Here is an 18,499-nt window from a genome sequence, read left to right as displayed (position 1 = left end):
TCCATTCACTTTACTTGAACATACATTATCAACACATGCAAAGTTCTTGCAGAATTCTTTCATAGCTTCAGGAATTAAGGGGGATTTGGCATAGGTACTCAACAGACTTACCCACTTTTGTTGTTCAAGGATTTCCATCAACTCTTTAAATTTCGTGGCTTCACACCATGTTGAGTTGATTGCGAACCCCTCGACCAGATTGTTTTCCTTTGCAGTGAGTTTCTTGGACCCTTTTGCTTCCCCCTGAGTTTGAGCATTCTCCTCTGTTTCCTCGATGTTTTCACCAGAAGCTTCCACTCGTCGTTTTTTGGATTTTCTTGTGGAGGATCTAGGGTTTGAGATTGGGGATTTCATTTCGATGTCAGTGTTGGTTTGTTCCCCCTGAGTGATTGCGAGCATTGGATTGTGGGATCGAAGAGGAATTGGCGATTGAATGGGTGAGGTATCCATGGGAACAGGAGATGAAGGGTTTCTCTTTCGTTTGAGGGATGTGAGATCAGTGTTGTTGCTTGTGAGAACCATGGTTGAGGTTTTTATAGGTGGAAGGAGAGGTGATGTCAGTGGAGAAGGCGTGTGAGAGAGAGAAAGGGGGTTGCATGGATTGATTGTGGAAAGTGAAGAGTTTCTCCTATTTATTGCCAATGGAACCGTTCCAAACATTCTTTGAATATGGGTATTCGGTTTTTAATAAAAAAATAAATAGATAAAAATAAAAGGAAAATGAAAAAAAATTGTGTTTGACTTTGACTTGCTTAATTTCGTATCTCTGACTTAACTAGTTTGAAAGGAACTGCTTACCTTGCTCATTTGAAGTGTGAGTGAATTTGCCACGATGGTAAGCTTCAACTATGTTTGCACACAAGATTTTGTGTTTGTAATAGTCTATATGTACCATGATTTTTGCTTTTGCCTTAGAGGAACTCCAATTTGGCAATTACCTTAGCTTGATCATTCCGAGTTCCATTCACATTTTCTCATGTTTCTCTCTGTTCAAAGGCTTAGTTAAAATATCAGCAATTTGGTGATCAGTTTGGCAAAAATCTAATTTGATCAAACCTTTCTCAACATTATCTTTAAGGAAATGGTGTCTGATGTGGATGTGTTTGACTCGGGAATGATGAACCGGATCTTTTGAAATACAAATAGCACTAGTGTTATCACAATAGATAGGAACACAATCATAGATAATACCAAAATCTCTTAGCTGTTGTTTTATCCATAGAATTTGTGAGCAACAAGCTGCAGCAGCTACATACTCAGCTTCAGCTGTGGATAGAGCAACAGTATTCTGTTTCTTGGAACCCCAAGAAACCATGCATGGACCTAGGAACTGTACCATACCTGATGTGCTTTTTCTATTCACTAAGTCACCTGCATAATCAGCATCTGCATATCCTCTTAGCTCGAAGGATCCACTTCTTGGATAGTAAAGGCATAGGTCATCAGTTCCTTTGAGATATCTTAGTATTCTTTTCACCGCAGTTAGATGGGACTCCTTTGGATTTGATTGAAATCTTGCACATAGTCCTACACTAAAAGAAATGTCAGGTCTACTGGCTGTTAAATATAATAGAGATCCAATCATACCTCTGTATTTTGTTTGATTCACACTTTTCCCATTTGGATCAGTGTCTAATCTGGTAGCAGTTCCCATGGGAGTGTGATTTACTTTGGCTGATTCTAGCCCATATTTCTTTAGGAGTTCCTTCACATACTTTTGTTGGTGTATCATGATTCCCTCCTCGGTTTGCTTGATTTGTAAACCAAGGAAGAAGTTGAGTTCCCCCATCATACTCATTTCAAATTCACTGCTCATCAAGCTTGCAAAATCCTTGCACAAATTTTCATTAGTTGCTCCAAATAATATATCATCAACATAAATTTGAACTACTAACAAGTCAGTTCCTCTAGATTTTAAGAATAAGGTTTTGTCTATTCTACCTCTTTTAAAATCATTTTGAAGGAGGAACTTTGATAATCTCTCGTACCAAGATCTAGGGGCTTGTTTTAGTCCATAGAGAGCCTTATCTAATTTGTAAATGTGATTTGGAAATTCGGGATTTTCAAATCCAGGGGGCTGTTCCACATAAACATCTTCCTCTAAGAAACCGTTTAAGAAAGCACATTTAACATCCATTTGATAAAGTTTAAAACCCATGAAAGCAGCAAAAGCAATTAAGATTCTAATGGCTTCTAATCTAGCAACAGGTGCAAATGTTTCTTCAAAGTCAATGCCTTCCTGTTGATTATAACCTTTGACCACTAACCTTGCTTTGTTCCTTATGATTGTTGCATGTTCATCTTTCTTGTTCCGGAACACCCATTTTAGCCCTATCACCTTCTGGTGCTTTGGTTTGGGTTCCAAGTGCCATACCTTGTTTCTTTTGAATTCATTTAATTCTTCTTGCATGGCAATGATCCAGTCAGCATCTTCCAGAGCCTCAGTGTGATTTCTAGGCTCAAATATGGAGAGGAACGCGTGGAATGCGCAAAAGTTCCTTAGTTGTGACCTTGTCTGAGTTCCTTTTCTGATGTCACTCACAATGAGTTCCATTGGATGGGACTTTAGATGCTTCCAAGGTTTAGGTTGAAATTGAGCTACTGGTGTTGTGGCATTTTCGTCAGTTCCTTCTATGACCTGAGTTCCCTGTTGGGGTTCCTCTGGTGTTATTTCTGGATCTTCTTGGTTTTCTGCTTGTTCCTCTAGTACGGGAACTTCTTGATTTTGTTGAGCAGTTCCTCTTGCTGTGTGTTTGCTTATTTGGAACTCCTCATCATTTTCTGCAGCACGAGATAAACCAATCTCGAAAAATTCTTGTTCCTGTACTATGTCAGTTTTGTTAGATTCATCAAATATTATATGTACACTTTCCTCAACACACATAGATCTTTTGTTATAAACTCTATAAGCCTTGCTATTTAAGGCATATCCTAGGAACACTGCCTCGTCGCTTCTTTCATCAAACTTCCCCAAGTTCCTTTTTCCATTGTTGTGGACAAAACATTTGCTCCCAAAGGCTCTAAAGTAAGAGATGTTGGGTTTTATACCTTTTAGTAGCTCATAGGGGGTTTTGTTTAGGATTGCTCGAATCATAACTCTATTTATAATGTAACAAGCAGTATTGACTGCTTCAGCCCAGAAGTTCCTAGGCAAGGAACTGGCTATTAGCATGGTTCTTGCCATGTCCTCTAGGGTTCTATTTTTCCTCTCAACAACTCCATTTTGTTGTGGAGTTCTGGGAGCTGAGAAATTGTGGTCCATACCTTGTTCCTTGCAGTATTCATTGAATTTGTAGTTTTCAAATTCTGTTCCATGATCTGATCTTATATGGATCAGTTGGTGACCTGTGGTTTTCTGGATTTTCTTTGAAAATGTAACAAACTCATCAAACGTTTCATCCTTGCTTGTTAGAAATATGACCCAAGTAAAGCGAGAGTAATCATCAACAATAACTAATACATATTTTTTCCCACTTCTGCTTTGAATTCTCATTGGTCCACATAAGTCCATATGGATGAGTTCCAATGGTTTTGTGGTGCTTACCAATTTCTTAGATTTAAAGGAACTTCGGACATGCTTGCCTTTTGCACATGCATCACACACTTTATCAGTTAGGAACTTGATTGAGGGGAGTCCTCGAACCAGTTCCTTTGATCTTAGTTTGTCAAGCAGCGAGAAACTAGCATGTCCAAACCTCCTGTGCCATAGTAGGGAATTTTCTTCAAGGGCACTGAGGCAGGTTAGATTGTTCCTGGGAACTGTATTGAGATCCACAGAATATGTGTTCCCTTTACGAGTTCCTTCCAAAATAACCTTCCCAGTGTTATTGTTTATGATTTGACAGTTTTCAGAAGTAAAACTTACAGAGTTTCCTTTGTCACAGAATTGAGAGATGCTTAGTAGACTGTGCATCAAACCCTCGACTAAAAATACATTTTCAATGGCGTAGGAACTTGACCTTCCAACTTTTCCAATTCCAATAATTTCTCCTTTCATGTTGTCTCCAAAGGTCACAGTTCCTCCATTGTAGGCTTCTAGTGAGAGGAATTTAGATTTGTCTCCTGTCATGTGTTTGGAACACCCGCTGTCGAGATACCACGAGCTGTTCCCCTTCACTAGAATCTGTAAAGAGATCAAAGGTTAGTTACAGGAACTCGGGTTTCCTCGAGTTCCTTTTCAACTATAACTTCAGACTTCTTAACCCATTTTTGCTTTACATAATTTATGTTTCTTTGATCCTGTTCCTTCATATTGGAACACTCAGTACTTATGTGACTTCCACTTCCACATGAGAAGCAGACTTTTACACTAGGAAGATCCACATACTTCTTCTTATGACTATTTTTATGGTTAAAGCCCAATCCTTCTGTTCTCTTAGATTGAGCATTCTCAATCCATTTGGGAGGAACTTTAGGTGGTTGTCTCTGTGCCCTGGCCATGGATAGTTCCCTTTCCAGTTTCTCTTTTTGTTCCTTTGTGGTGATCAGATCTTTGTTTAAATTTTCTAAGTCGATGTTAAAAATTCCCATGTTGATTTCCAAGGATTTTGTAGGATCTAAACTTAAATTAAACATCTTATATTGACTGAGTTGAACTTGTAGAAGGATGTTTTCATTTCTAATTTTTTCGAATGACTCATTAATAGAGGTATTTCTATCTAGTAATTCAAAGAACCTGCCTTGGACATCAGATCTAATATTGTTCAGATAATTTATGTGGTCTTTACTGAGTTCCAAGGCTCTATCACTTTGTGCTTTTAATATACTTAGCTTTTTGTAATCATCTAGAGTTTCTAGCAACAGTTCAATTAGTTTTGACTTTGAGAGACACTGAAGAGTGGAGGAACTTACTTCTTCTGATGGAACTTGATCAGTTCCTTCTGTTCTAGCCATAAGGCAGAGATTTGCAGTTTCTTCATTTGGTTGTTCCTCATCGTCTTCTGAGTCTGTTGCTTCGCCCCATGCAGCTATCATGGCCTTTTTGAAGTTTGGTCTGTTGAAGGTAGACTTGTTAAAGCGATCTTTGACCTGTTCCTTCCCTTTTCCTCTGGTCTTGTCGTTCTCCCACAGAGGGCATTCACGAATTTGATGATCAGTTTCTCCACATTTGAAGCAACCTTGCTCAGTTTTGGAACTAGTGATTTTCTTGGCAAAGTTCCTTCCTTTCTGGTTTCCTGGTTTGAAGTTCCTATAGAGCTTTCTCATTCTTCTGACCAGCATGGCAGCCTCTTCTTCATCTGGTTCAGATTCATCGAGTTCCTCAGCCTTTAGAGCAAGTCCTCGACTTCTTGAGCTCTCGGGAACAGCAGCTCCAAGATGCAGTTCGTGTGTCATCAAGGAACCAGCAAGTTGTTCAATGTTGAACTTGGTGAAGTCCTTGGTCTCAAACAGTGCAGTGACCTTTGTTCTCCAGCGATCATCTTGTGGCATGCTTCTTAGTATTTTTCTTACCTGTTCATCTGTGGGAATGATTCTACCAAGAGAAACTAATTCATTGGTTATGTTAGTAAATCTAGTGAACATTTCTTGAATAGTTTCTTTTGGAAGCATCTCAAATCTTTCATATTTAGACATCAAAAGGTCAATTTTGGAACGCTTAACTTCATTAGTTCCTTCGTGGGTTACTTGAAGTAGTTCCCAAATCTGTTTTGCGTTCTTGCACCCCATGACTCTGTTGTGTTCATGAGGTCCAAGCCCGCAATGCAAGATTTTGACAGCCATGGCATTCATCTCATATTTATCAAAGTCTTCTTTAGAAAATTCAGACATTGGTTTAGGAACTACCTCGTTTTCAGCATTGGTCTTTGTTACCTCGAAGTCTCCAACTTCAATTACACGCCAAACTTGGTAATTTTCAGCTTTGATGAATATCTCCATTCTATTCTTCCAGTATGAGTAGAACTTGCCATTGAACATAGGTGGCCTTTGTGTCGAGTAACCTTCTTCCAGTTTCTCTTGTGAGTTCATACTTTCAGGAACTTGACTCAAACAGGGTTTCCTGTGTTTTGGTGAGTACTGGCTCTGATACCAACTGTTATTCCAGTAGGAACACGCACAAGAGGGGGGGGGTGAATTGTAATTAGAACTTTGATAAAGTTTCTTGCGGAACTTAAGAAACAATCAAGAAACTGAGAATAGAGAAGACAATAACAACAATTGTGAAAACTTCTTGATACTAATCAAGAAGAGAATTCTTTTATTATGGTAATGCCTCGATTACAATAATCTCTCCAACACAAGTTCCTCTCAAACTCGTGTTCCTCACAGTAATCTACTTCGATTACAACTCCTTAACTTCTCTCTCTCAGACTTAAACTCTAAGTCTAAACAGGATAACTCTATCCTTACTAATACAAAATATAATTCGTGTTTGGATAACTCTAGATATTAATAATGCTTTTGTGTGGATATAAGGAACTTAGGAACTTTGAATTAACTAGGACACAAACTGTTTTAGAAAATCTTAGACAAAACGTTTTTAGGAAAGCAAGAACTCTCAGAATGTTTGTGTACTTTAAACCAAAAACGATTTCCCTTTTATAGTGTTTATCCTTAGGGTTAGTTCCCTTCAAAACCTCAACTGCTAACTGCCAGCACTTTGGTCTCCACGTCCCTTGACTTGAGGAACAAGGGGAAGACCACTTCCCACGTTCAGCCATAAAGCAGTTAGTGATTTGACTCAATCAAACCCTAAAATATTTCTTTAAAACAGATTTTATTTATCTACAAAAACTTAGGAGAATTTTTAGGAAAATAAGTTTTGTTTAAATAAAATAAAACGTAAATCTATTTTATATTAAATATGCAAAACTTGTTTTTATTTATGAAAATGTTTTCCATAAAAATCGCTTCCAATAAAATAAATGGCCTAATTAAATCATAAGTTCCTTGAGTACTCTATATACCATTAGCATAATTAATATTTACATAAAATTCTAAGTACAGTGGACTACCTAGACTTCATGTCTTCCCTTTGTCTGGAACTTGCAACTCAGAAGCTTCAGACGTTCCAGCCAAGGAACATTGATGAGTTCCTCTCTAGCTAACACAGGAACTCTTGGCTATGAGTCTGTAGTAGTTCTTGTGGATATTCGGAACTCTTGATATGTAACTGTGTTGCTCCTCTTGTGACTTCAAACTGGAACAGATACAACTTCCAGCTCTGAAACTCCATTGACTGTTCCAAGTGTACCTCAGGAACTTCACCAGTTTATTCAAGTTCCTATCCTAATAGAAACTTGGGCATATGCCTGTTCAAAGTCATTTAGCAACCACAATCAGGAAGTTTGCAATATGTGTGTGTCATCAACCAAAACTTAGGAACAACAACACATAAGCATGTTATGTCATCCTTGTACCACGGCTTAAAGGTCGCATGTTGCGACCTTTATCATTTTCGTTAACGAAAACATATTGCGTATGGATATTAGTGGTGATTTTTACTCAAAATAGAACAATTTTGAAATTTGATGTACCAAATTAATTAATTAATTAGAAGTTTAGCTAGGTACGTACTATGCTATTAGCGTTTTTTTTTTCTTGTTCTACTACGAGGAGTTCCCACCGCCTTTTGTGAGTGGGCTAATTTCCCGCGGGACTTTGCATGGGTACCTCGATGGGCAACACTCCTCCCAGTTGAGGTTTTTTCCATTCCCAAAGCTCGAACCCAAGACCTTGGTTAAGGAGCAAGAGGCCCTTAACCACTCATACCAACCTCAATTGGTTAATTTGTTAGCGTATGGGTATTAGTGGCTCATTGTTATACAACGTACTGACGTCTTGGTCTAGTGGTTAAGACCGATGGTTTGTATATGTTAGGTCTCAGGTTCGAATCCACCACCCCTTTTGTAATTTATATTGCCCTTGTGACTCATTCGCGCAAAACATACAAATAATATACATAAGAGTAGTCATGTTTTACAGAATTTTGAATTTAAATTCTATTGATGTATAGCACATTTGATACTATTATGGATTGATGTTTCACTACTCCGTATTATTTATCTTTTAAGTCTACTATACGGAGTGGAGTATTTCTTATTTGAATAATTAATGTCATTCATGAATAGCATGGGGATTGTAAATACATATAAAGTACGAGTACTTATCAATATGTCATCCAAATTAAGTCTATTGACTCTAGTATTTGGATAATACAATGATACGTAGTATGTACATATCGTGTATTAACAAATGCTATGTACATACGACTGTACGATCGAGCACATAACCTTTCAAATGGCGATAAACTCAAAATTAGAATACAACTAGTTTAGGCCCGTGCAACGCACGGCTACTACTAAAACAACTTATTATTTTAATAGTAACTAAAAGACTTGTGATATTAGGAAAACATAAAAGTAAAAAGGATTTATGAAAAAGTATAAATTCAAATTAAGTTGTGTAAAAAAAATCTTCAAATGAACTAAATTTGTATATTATTATACAAAATTAAAAATTATAGTCGTTTACTTGTATGTAGAACGATCTAACAACGTTAACCAAACCCGAATGACTCAAGACTAATTTTCGAAAAGACCCAAGCATAACTGAGTTAGTCAAATACAACATATTTTGAATTGAGAAAAAATCTTGATAAGTAAACTTATATGTTAGTCTACTTATCATGTATTATTATTTTAATTAACATTCTTACTAACCAGTTACCATGTTTTATATTATTAATAGTAGACTAACATTAGAAGTTCATATATTTATCAATATTTTTTATATTTCTTATCAGGTTAAAAAGTTATAATAATACATAAATAAAATTATATCATAAAGGAAAAAATAATATTGATTTAGCTTTTCTCCAATAATATATTATGCAGTACACATCTATGGTAATTAAAATATATATTTATCTTAGTTTCCTAAAAAAACGTAATGTAATTTATTTCTTTTAAAATAAAAAAATAAAAAAACATTTTGGCGGGAAAAGATCGCACCAGGAATTGACACGTGTCATTCCTGGTGTCTCTTTTAATATATAATAATAGAAATAATAGATTTACATTAATATACCCTTTGAATATCACCAAAGAAGGCTATTGTTTAACAACAAAGAAAATAACTTCTAGCTTAATACGAAGTAGATAATAAGAATCAAATATGGCAGCTTCATAGAACGGAAGGAGTAATAACAAAAAGGAAAATTGTACGTGTAAATCTCACCTTATTTGTGAAGTGGAATTAATAATCGAGCAGGGTGAAATACAGAAGGTTCACCTTAATTATTCAATCACTATTAAAAAGATACTTTGACTTCATCTCTCACTCCTCTCTTCTATTTTTTGTGACTTCCTACTTGCCTTTTTCCGGCTTAGATAAATAAGTTGAAAAAGTTTTACCATAAATTCTCACATTTATATTAATCAAACATTATCACGCGAGTTCTTATTAGATACGGCTTGTTAAATATTTTTAAAATACCAACTTTTATAAAATTAGATATATTTATGGTTAGAGATTGCAATGAAATCAGGAGAAATATGAAAAGCTTTCAGAAAAGATGGTAGTGGTATTTACCGGCAAATATAAAAACTCATACGTAGTACAAAACATTAGAATTAAAAACCGCAAAAATGGATAACCAGCTACTCCTGTAAGCCATAAAGCGATGGACTAACCGGATAACAGTTTCTATTACTTGCTTTTCTCTCCGATTTCCATTTGGGCCTTGCGGACAACTTTTGATTAAAACGGCCAGCCGACCAGGTACAACATCACATTTGACACCTGGAGAAGGTGAATAAGATAATTTAATTTCCATTAGAAAAAATGTATAAAATAACTGGATCAATAGTCTAATTTCCATTAAAAAAATGTGTCGAAAATAGTCTAATTTCCATTAAAAAATAAGGTCTAATTTTCATTAAAAAAAATGTATAAAATAATTTGGTCACTTGTAGACCTAAATGGCTGACTAATTCCTCCAATACCATTCTGTTATAATAACTATGATAAAACAGGCTTTAAAACTTTTTTTCTTTAAAAAGGAAAAATTATACTTTCTCCATTTCATAAATTATATTGGAACATTTTTAGTTTTGTGAGTATTCATATTCTAACTTTGACCATGTAATTTTACTAATTTACAAAAAGTGAATGTTATAAGTAAAATGTTGTAAAGTAGATGAACCCACATTGCGCCTATATATATACCTGAGGAAATGATGTAGTCCATTTCAAAGCTGTGTAAACAACTAACTCTCATCAGCCCAACTTTGAAAATAAAAACTCCAAAAAGATTTGAAGATGGAATCCTCCATTGTTAAGAAAATATCAGAATGTTATGTGAAGCCAAAAAATGAGGTTTCAGAATCAAAAACCCCATACCATTTACTCCCTCCGTCCCGGAATACTTGACCTGTTTTCCTTATCGGGCCGTCCCTTAATACTTGACCTGTTTCTAAAAATGGAAATATTCTAACAATATTATATTATTTCTCACTCCACCCCTATTAACCCACCTACCCCCTACTCCATACAAAAAATAATTAAAAATTCAACCCCTACTCTACCCAACCCCACCCCTTTACATATTTCCCACTAACTACATTAAATAATACCCCACTATTAACTACTACCTATTAAATTAAATAAGTCAATTCAAGTCCCTTAAACTCTGTGCCGGTCAAAACGGGTCGAGTATTCCGGGACGGAGGGAGTAGCTCCTTTAGACCTAATCATGCTTTCTTACCATTACATCCAAGATGGTCTCCTCTTCATGAAACCTAATTCACATTTAAATGGCGATAACGAGTTTTCAATCCACTCCTTCCTCGAAAGCCTTAAACAATCTCTTTCTGACACTCTTGTCCATTTCTACCCCTTAGCCGGTCAACTTGTCGTGCATTTCGACGAAGATCAGCATCAATGTCGTGTCTTTGTTGATTGCAACAAAGGCCCTGGCGCACGGTTTAGCCACGCCACTGCGTTAGATTTTACTGTGTCTGATATCCTCTCACCAAATGACGACATTCCCTTTGTAGTTCGGTCATTTTTCGACTACAATGAAGAGGCTGTAAACTATGAAGGCCACTCAAAACCTTTGTTATCAGTTCAAGTTACTCAACTCATTGACGGGGTCTTTATCGCTTGTTCAATCAACCATGCTATTTCTGATGGAACTTCATACTGGCATTTCTGGAATGTATGGTCCGAGATACATAGAGGTAATGTTAAGATACAAATATAATCATTTATTAAGTTACAAGTATATTATACTACAAACTACTACTCCGTAATATCATATCCTAATGTTAGTAGAGTCACAGTATTAGTGCATTACCAATTGTTTTTTTAGTTCAGTGGTGATTGAGGTTGAAATTGGTAGGGAGAACCCGTGTTCGATCCCCCGTAACAACAATTGGGAGGGTACTGAAAGTTATCCACCCAAAAACTTGGCCCGAAATTCGGATTAACCATAAGGGTGGAAATGGTGCTAACACCAAATAAAAATAGGATTAGTGCATTACCAATTGTTTGTTAGTTCAGTGGTGATTGGGGCTGAACTTGGTAGGGAAAACCCATGTTCGATCCCTCACAACAACAATTGGGAGGGTACTGAAAGATATCCACCTAAAAACTCGGCCCGAATCCGGATTACCTATAAGGGTGAAAAGGGTGCCAACACCAAAAAAACAGTAATAGTGCATTAGCTTTACCTATTGGATCTTTTACCAAACTAGCTACTTTTACAATTCTATTTACCAAAATGACTACTTTTAAAATCTATTTCCCAAACTAGCTAAAATGTATTTACCAAAATGACTATTTTAATTTTTTGGCAAAAACAATTAAACCGGTTTGGTTTTGTTAATTTTTTTATACAGTGTGCTGATCTTTTTTTTTATTAATCTTATATTTTGTCTACTTTATACTCCATTTTTTTTTTTGAAATTGCCACAAATAATATAAATTTTGCTCGTGATGTTGTAATTTCGATAGATACACGATACACCATAGTAATAATTTAAGTTCGTTTATTTACCTATTTTAATATTTTAATCACGTTTGTTATTTGTCCACCTAAACTCCAAGTTTGTATTATGTTTGTTATGACACATCATCTTCTCAATTACACCATTGCTTGCTATTTCTTGCTCCAATAATAAGTTAATTATTAATTCAATTCATTGTTTTAATTAAATTTTATTCAATTCGTAGTTTCATACTTAATAATGAGAATTTCAGTAATTTTTTTTAAAAAAAAAAAAAATACAATTGGCTATAGTAAGATAGTGACGTGGTCAGACTTGTAGGGATAAAAGATGCAAAAATTTGCACTGTTAGGCGCCTTTATTGCACGCGCTACTCTTCTCCTTCACATACTTTCACGCACACGGTATTAGAGTATGTTAAATTCTTGGTTGATCGAGTTTGCCAAGCAAATTCGTTTAACACAACGAATTCGCTTATTTAAGCAAATTAACAATATCCGCGACAACGGTTGAACTAATTTCTTTATATTTATAATATTTGCGAGCGCGCAAGTCCCTATAAAAGAACTTGTGAAGTTGCTAAGAGGCTAAAAGTATAAGCAAAACGTCAATCGTTTCACTACTTTTACAAAAAATCAAAACGGTTCACTATTTAAAAAATTAAACTGGTTCATTGTTTTTTTTTTTTTTCAAAAAACTCAAAAGTTAATTAGTTTTTAATTTAAAGACAAAAGAGTAGCTACTTTGGGAAATACAATTTAAAAATAGCCATTTTGGTAAATAAAATTTGAAAAATAGCTAATTTGGTAAAAGATCCTTACCTATTTGAGTTAGGAATAGATAGTTAGATACATATATAGCTTGTACTAGCTATATATTTGACGTTGAGATATGGGAATAATTATGCTTTTGTGTTATATTTGACATGGTATCAGAGCCAAGGTTAATTAACCTAAGTTTTTGTGTTATATTTGACAGGTAGCGGAAACAATGTTTCTATTTCGCGTCTGCCAATACACAACCGTTGGTTTCCTGAAGGTTGTGTTCTTCCTATCCCACTACCCTTCACCCATCCAAACCAATTTGTAAAGAAATTTGAACCTCCTCAACTCAGAGAAAAGATGTTTCATTTCTCGCCCGAATCAATAGCAACCTTAAAAACAAAAGCAAACAAAGAAAGTAATTCCAGTGACATGATATCTTCTTTCCAGGCATTGTCTGCACTTGTGTGGAGGTCCACGGTTCGAGCAAACGACCTACCTCATGATCAAGTTATCTACAACTACATGTTTGCCAATAACCGACACAGGCTAAATCCACCTTTACCTCAAAACTATTTTGGTACTTGTATTAAAGGAATAACAACAAAAACTAGTGCTGGTGAATTACTTGATAACAATTTAGGGTGGGCAGCATCTTTGTTGCACCAGTCCGTTGTAAATCTGACTGATAAAGTTGTGCGTGATTTTGTCAAAGATTGGTTAAAATCTCCTTATTGTTATCACCATACAGACCTTCATGACTATAACAGTATAGCTATGGAGCACTCGCCGAGGTTTGACATGTATGGAAATGATTTCGGGATAGGGAAACCGGTTGCAGTACGTAACGGACCTGGAAATAAAGCTGTGGGTGTAGTGTTTGCTTATCCAGGGTGTGAAGGAAATGGAAGTGTTGATTTTGAGATATGTTTGCCTCCTCATTCTATGAAAGCTCTTGAAACACATGATGAATTTATGGCTGCAGTTTCATTACCAAAGTAAGGATATATACAGGCAGGGAATAATAAGGAGGTATAACAGATATAGCCAAGTTCAATCTCCATGTTTTTTTTTTCTAATTGTTGCATGCATGCATGTTATGTTTCAAAGTTTATTTTCAGGTTTGAATAATAATATTTCTATTGTTCGTGTGTGTTATATATGAGGAACCTAATTACCTAAATCCTCTGTAGTTGAATTTGAGTACCACTTAATTGCCACTTCCTTCTATCATGGATTCATGGGTTTGATATTAATGTAATTCATGAATTTGAAAATAAGAAGTGTCGTACAAATATGAATATCAAACAATAAAAAAAGGTGGCAACTAGGTGATATGTTAAGGGGAAAAATACCCTTCCGTGACGTGGCAAGGTGGACATGTTCGAGAGATCACGTGGCAGCCAACAAGGCACTGACGTGGGGCAGGGCGCTGACCTAGGTGAACGGCTAAGACAAGGGGACAGTTACATACATTGAAGCCAGAGAGTTTCTGAATCTATAATTATTATAGATTGCAAAACCTATAATGGAAATTAAATAATGGTATATATTCATATGATACAATTGTGGGGCTACTAAACTGAGAAAATAAAAGCAAAATGGTATATTACTTGGCGCCAACTGAAATGCTAGAGAGAGAGTGAAATTTTTACCAATTGCGCCAAAGTTCCGTGAAATTTTGTTGGCGGCAAAACCAAAGGTTCCCACTTCCTCTTTCATTTGTTAGTTCTTCATTTTAGTAGTTCTTCTTGTTCCTTCCTCCAAAAATTTGTTTCTCTTAATTTCCGCGATCCAAAAAAAATTATTACAAATTAATCTTCTCTACTCCAAATTAAAACAATTACAAATGAATTTGCTCCAAATAAAAACCATTTATTAATTCTACGAAATTATTTTGTCCAAAATCTTGAAATAGTTCTTCATTTGCAAATGGGCACTGAAATAGTTCTTCATTCGCAAATGGGCACTTAAAGGGCATCCAGATCCGGTTCAGTTTCCGTTATTCCTATTAATTTAAATCCAGAGCTGGGTTGGGTTTGGACACTTAAAGGGCATCAGATCCGGTTCAGTTGGCAATAAAAGCTATGGAGGGAAGCAGGACAGTGGAGGGAAGAAGGAGAAGATTACAACTAGACGAGGTAAATTTGCAATAATTTGAAAGATTTTCATCTTCCTAGAATTGTAAGTTTACAAGCATGAATGAATCATTTTAGGAATTTAATAATTAGGGTTATGGTTAATAAATTTATTGATATGATTTGCTTTAGAACATAATCAGATTAGGAACACAATGAAATTAGGAACTGAAATGAAATAGTTTTAAAGCATAATGATGTATTGATATTCTATACGATTTAATTATGATGAATGAACGATTTTATTAATGAGTGATTATACGATTAATGATTTATTATTACTGATTAAACGATGTTTGATACATTATACATTATTATTATTGAGTTAGGATGTTATTGTTACTGTACCAAACTATATACATTTATGGAATATATATAGTTTAGTACTTCTGTTGTTTATTTTGTTTAGTCAGTAAGTAAGTTGTGTTGGTAATGAAGGTTGTTGATAATCAACTGGATGAAGATTCTTTAGATGAGCATTGAGATTTACTTGGTGATGAGGATGATGAGGGTGAGGGTGATGAGGGTCATGAGGGTCATGAGGTTGATGAGGATGTTGATGAAGATGTTGATGATGGGGTTGAAGATGGTAATGATTACGAAGTAATTGATGATTATGATGAGGAACTGGATGCAGGTGATGAATTGGATGAAGAAGTATTTGTGGCAAATGATGATAAACTTAATGAGGATACGGAGTTGGATGAGGTTGTTGGAGATTTAGGTAATGGGGAAGGTGGAGAAGGAAGAAGTTCTGCACTTTATAGTACCCCTATTAAGAAGACAAAAGGTACAAATGGTCCGGTCATGGCGACCCCTGTTGTTGGTATGAGTTTTAGTAGTTGGGAAGCTATGAATAACTATTATCGTTTGTATGGGGAGCAACAAGGATTTGGTGTAGTTTGTGTTGGTGGAAGTATATATAGGAAAGAAAGTGGCAAAGTGTAACACCCCGACAATTCTCTCTTTTCTAAAATAACCTTTTTTATAAAACGTAGAGAATTATCAAGGCATTATCGCCCGTGTGAAAACGTAACGGCTTATTCAGAATTTTGCAGCGGAAAACATAAAACTAACTTTAGGTTTATAAATAATCGATTACAGGTTTAATCCCAAAAACCAATAAAAGAAAATAAGGAAATATAAATAGTACGACAAGTTTAAAGTCCGATTAAACAAACCCAAGTCAACTTATCAAAACAAAACTAAATACAAGCTCTCTATTCCCGATCCCAATGATGCAACATCTTCAAACCTGCAGATGGACAATGCTTATTGATCCTTAGAGACTGCTCACCAAAGATTGGGTCATCACAGGATCAATAAGGCATAGCCATGATCAACATGCACAAGCAAAAGCACGTAATCAGCAAAGCTGAGTACTACATACTAAATCAATAATAGTCCTAACATGATTCTATATTAAACGAACAATCCTAACATGATACTAAATAAAACATAAGCAAGGATAATCAAAATATATTGACTTGAAAACTATATTTGACTGAACTAGACCTTTGTATCATTAACATTATTTTAATTGAAATAGTCAATGGACTGAGTTGTCTACTAGAAACTTCTTCTTCTTCACTAAGGAAGACGAGGTACGAGCGCGACTCCGTAAACCCCAATGACCTGCGATATCGAGGGACTTTTAAATAAAAATAGAACCGGTGATCAATCCGGCCCCAGAAAAAGCCATAGGCTACCCATGACCCCAACTCCTGATTGTCCGTCACTTTAGACGTGCACAGTCTAAAGCTATTGCTACTCATTTTCACTTTACATGACTTAACTTTTAATACTTGGTTATGACTCATCAAACATAAATATTATATTCAACAAGTAAACACAACTTCTTTTATCTTTGAATTAAACCAGTGATCACAACATTCAACCAAGAGCCAATTCCAACTATTTTAATCCTTCCTTTATCCATATTTAAAAACCTTTATTAGGCACAAGGTTCAACTACCAAACAAGGTCCTCGGCCCTTATAAAGTATTGAAAATCTAAAGAGGAACAACGATCAATAAAGATCAAAACCAATATTAAATAATATAAAGTTCCACAAAACCAACATGCTTGCATCAATATTCCATGCTAACATGATTCAATTCTTATAAATAAAGTTCTATGCTCAACGCATTAATTCAACGGCATTGAACATGAAATTCCAACATAAACAAGTTCATAAATATATTCATCATATTCTCAATACAACACACATCCAAGCACACGGTATGTACGTACCTTGTGTAAACAAACTGATAGGCCACTTTAACGAATTCAAAAGTCACCCACAAAGAATTCTCCGCCTAACATAATCAAGAAACGTACCCAAATCAATTCCTAATCATTGGCAACCATAACAAAGCATTCTAAATGCATCCTAAACATATTTAGAACATTCCCCAATATCAAAACTTAAACCTTTGATTTCCTAGCATCATAATTATTGAATTAGTGATTGAAATTCGTTGAAAACTCTTTGCAAACATCGTACTTTAAATTTTCAGCAATATAACTAATTTCAAACTACTCCAAAACATAATTAACATTCTTAGAATCATAAAAATAATAGCTTTAATAATGTATAATCATTCTATTATGATTTTAGAACATTAAAACCTTAAAAATCCATGCTTTACTAATTAAATTCCTTATTTCAATTCAACTATGTAATCTGAAAATTAAATTATCAATTAAGCATAATGTATAATCTGAAAATCTAATTTAATCATAAAAACTTATAATTTATATTCACGAAACATGAATTAAATTAATAAAACTTAATTAAAACCCTAATTTAAACGTAATTAACAAATCTGAAAATAATTAAATTAATTTCGACAACATATAATCTGAGAATTAGTAATTAAATCTTAAAAATCATAAATTTATTAAATCAAATCATGAATTAAATCACTAAACTAATTTAAACTCTAACTTATGTATTAATCAACCAAAACTGAAAATAATTAATTTATAATATCAATACCAAATCTGAAAATTATAATTTAATTATAAAGATTAATAATTTAATTCTAGAAACATAAACAAAAATCAATAAACTTATTAAAACATTTAAATAACTTAGGGTTTAAGAAAGTCAACCAAAAGGAGAGGAGGAGTGCTGGCCGGCGGTGACTAGGGCACGGCGGGGACAGCGGCGGCTAGCAGAGGTGGCGCTGGTCGGGTCAGGTGTCGGCACGGGTGGTTGCTGGTGGTTGTTGGTCGAACCAAAAACGCAAGGAGAGAGAGAAACTGAAACCCAGGAGGAGAAGGAGGGTTTCCGGCTGGACAGGCGCGGCAGCGACGCTGCAGGTGGGCGGCGCAGCGAAGGGGAACGACGAGTGGGTGGCGGTGCTCGGTGGTTGTGCGTGGCTGCGCAACAACAGAAACATGTGAGGAGGAGAGCAAGAAAACGAAGGAGAAAAAGAAAGGAAAAACGAGTGAGAGAAGGAGAAGGAGATTACCGGCGATGGTCCGACGTGGTTGCGGATGGCCGGTGGTCGGCGGCGTGAGCAGTAGCAGCAAGGACAGCGGCGTGAAGGAGAGCAAGGTCTTGAGAGTTCACGTGAAGGGGAAGCAAAGTTTGAGGGTTTAGGTGTTTTTGGTTTCACGTGAAATTGAAGCAAGGAGGGGAGAG

The 18,499-nt window shown here is 35.5% G+C and overlaps 1 protein-coding gene and 1 long non-coding RNA gene across 2 annotated transcripts; one reads left to right on the top strand and one right to left on the bottom strand.

Moving 5' to 3' along the window:
• The first annotated feature begins 10,193 nt into the window (after window positions 1–10,193).
• Window positions 10,194–14,991, top strand: LOC110789287 (protein ENHANCED PSEUDOMONAS SUSCEPTIBILITY 1-like). The gene is made up of 3 exons (XM_056826795.1): window positions 10,194–10,348; window positions 10,677–11,180; window positions 12,927–14,991. Exons 1-3 carry the CDS (start codon window positions 10,261–10,263, stop codon window positions 13,709–13,711), a joined length of 1,377 nt encoding a protein of 458 aa, XP_056682773.1. The 5' UTR covers window positions 10,194–10,260; the 3' UTR covers window positions 13,712–14,991.
• A 921-nt stretch (window positions 14,992–15,912) lies between these two features.
• On the bottom strand, window positions 15,913–18,099 carry LOC130459891 (uncharacterized). The gene is made up of 3 exons (XR_008919616.1): window positions 17,965–18,099; window positions 17,101–17,165; window positions 15,913–16,136 (listed from the first exon to the last, which is right to left on the bottom strand). It is a non-coding gene; the product is annotated as an uncharacterized lncRNA (long non-coding RNA).
• Between the last annotated feature and the right edge of the window lie 400 nt (window positions 18,100–18,499).

The sequence above is a fragment of the Spinacia oleracea genome, chromosome 4, assembly GCF_020520425.1.
Source record: "Spinacia oleracea cultivar Varoflay chromosome 4, BTI_SOV_V1, whole genome shotgun sequence".
In the NCBI taxonomy this organism is placed as follows: domain Eukaryota; kingdom Viridiplantae; phylum Streptophyta; class Magnoliopsida; order Caryophyllales; family Amaranthaceae; genus Spinacia; species Spinacia oleracea.
The sequence above is the reverse complement of the archived record's forward strand: the minus strand, read 5'-3'. Positions and strand labels throughout refer to the sequence as shown.

Bases quoted from the DNA above. Each gene is read 5' to 3' on its own strand.
- LOC110789287 (XM_056826795.1), top strand. From the start codon at position 10,261: ATGGAATCCTCCATTGTTAAGAAAATATCAGAATGTTATGTGAAGCCA. The intron at 10,349-10,676 runs TCCCTCCGTCCC...CGGAGGGAGTAG, and splicing joins AAAAACCCCATACCATTTAC to CTCCTTTAGACCTAATCATG. The intron at 11,181-12,926 runs GTAATGTTAAGA...TATATTTGACAG, and splicing joins ATGGTCCGAGATACATAGAG to GTAGCGGAAACAATGTTTCT.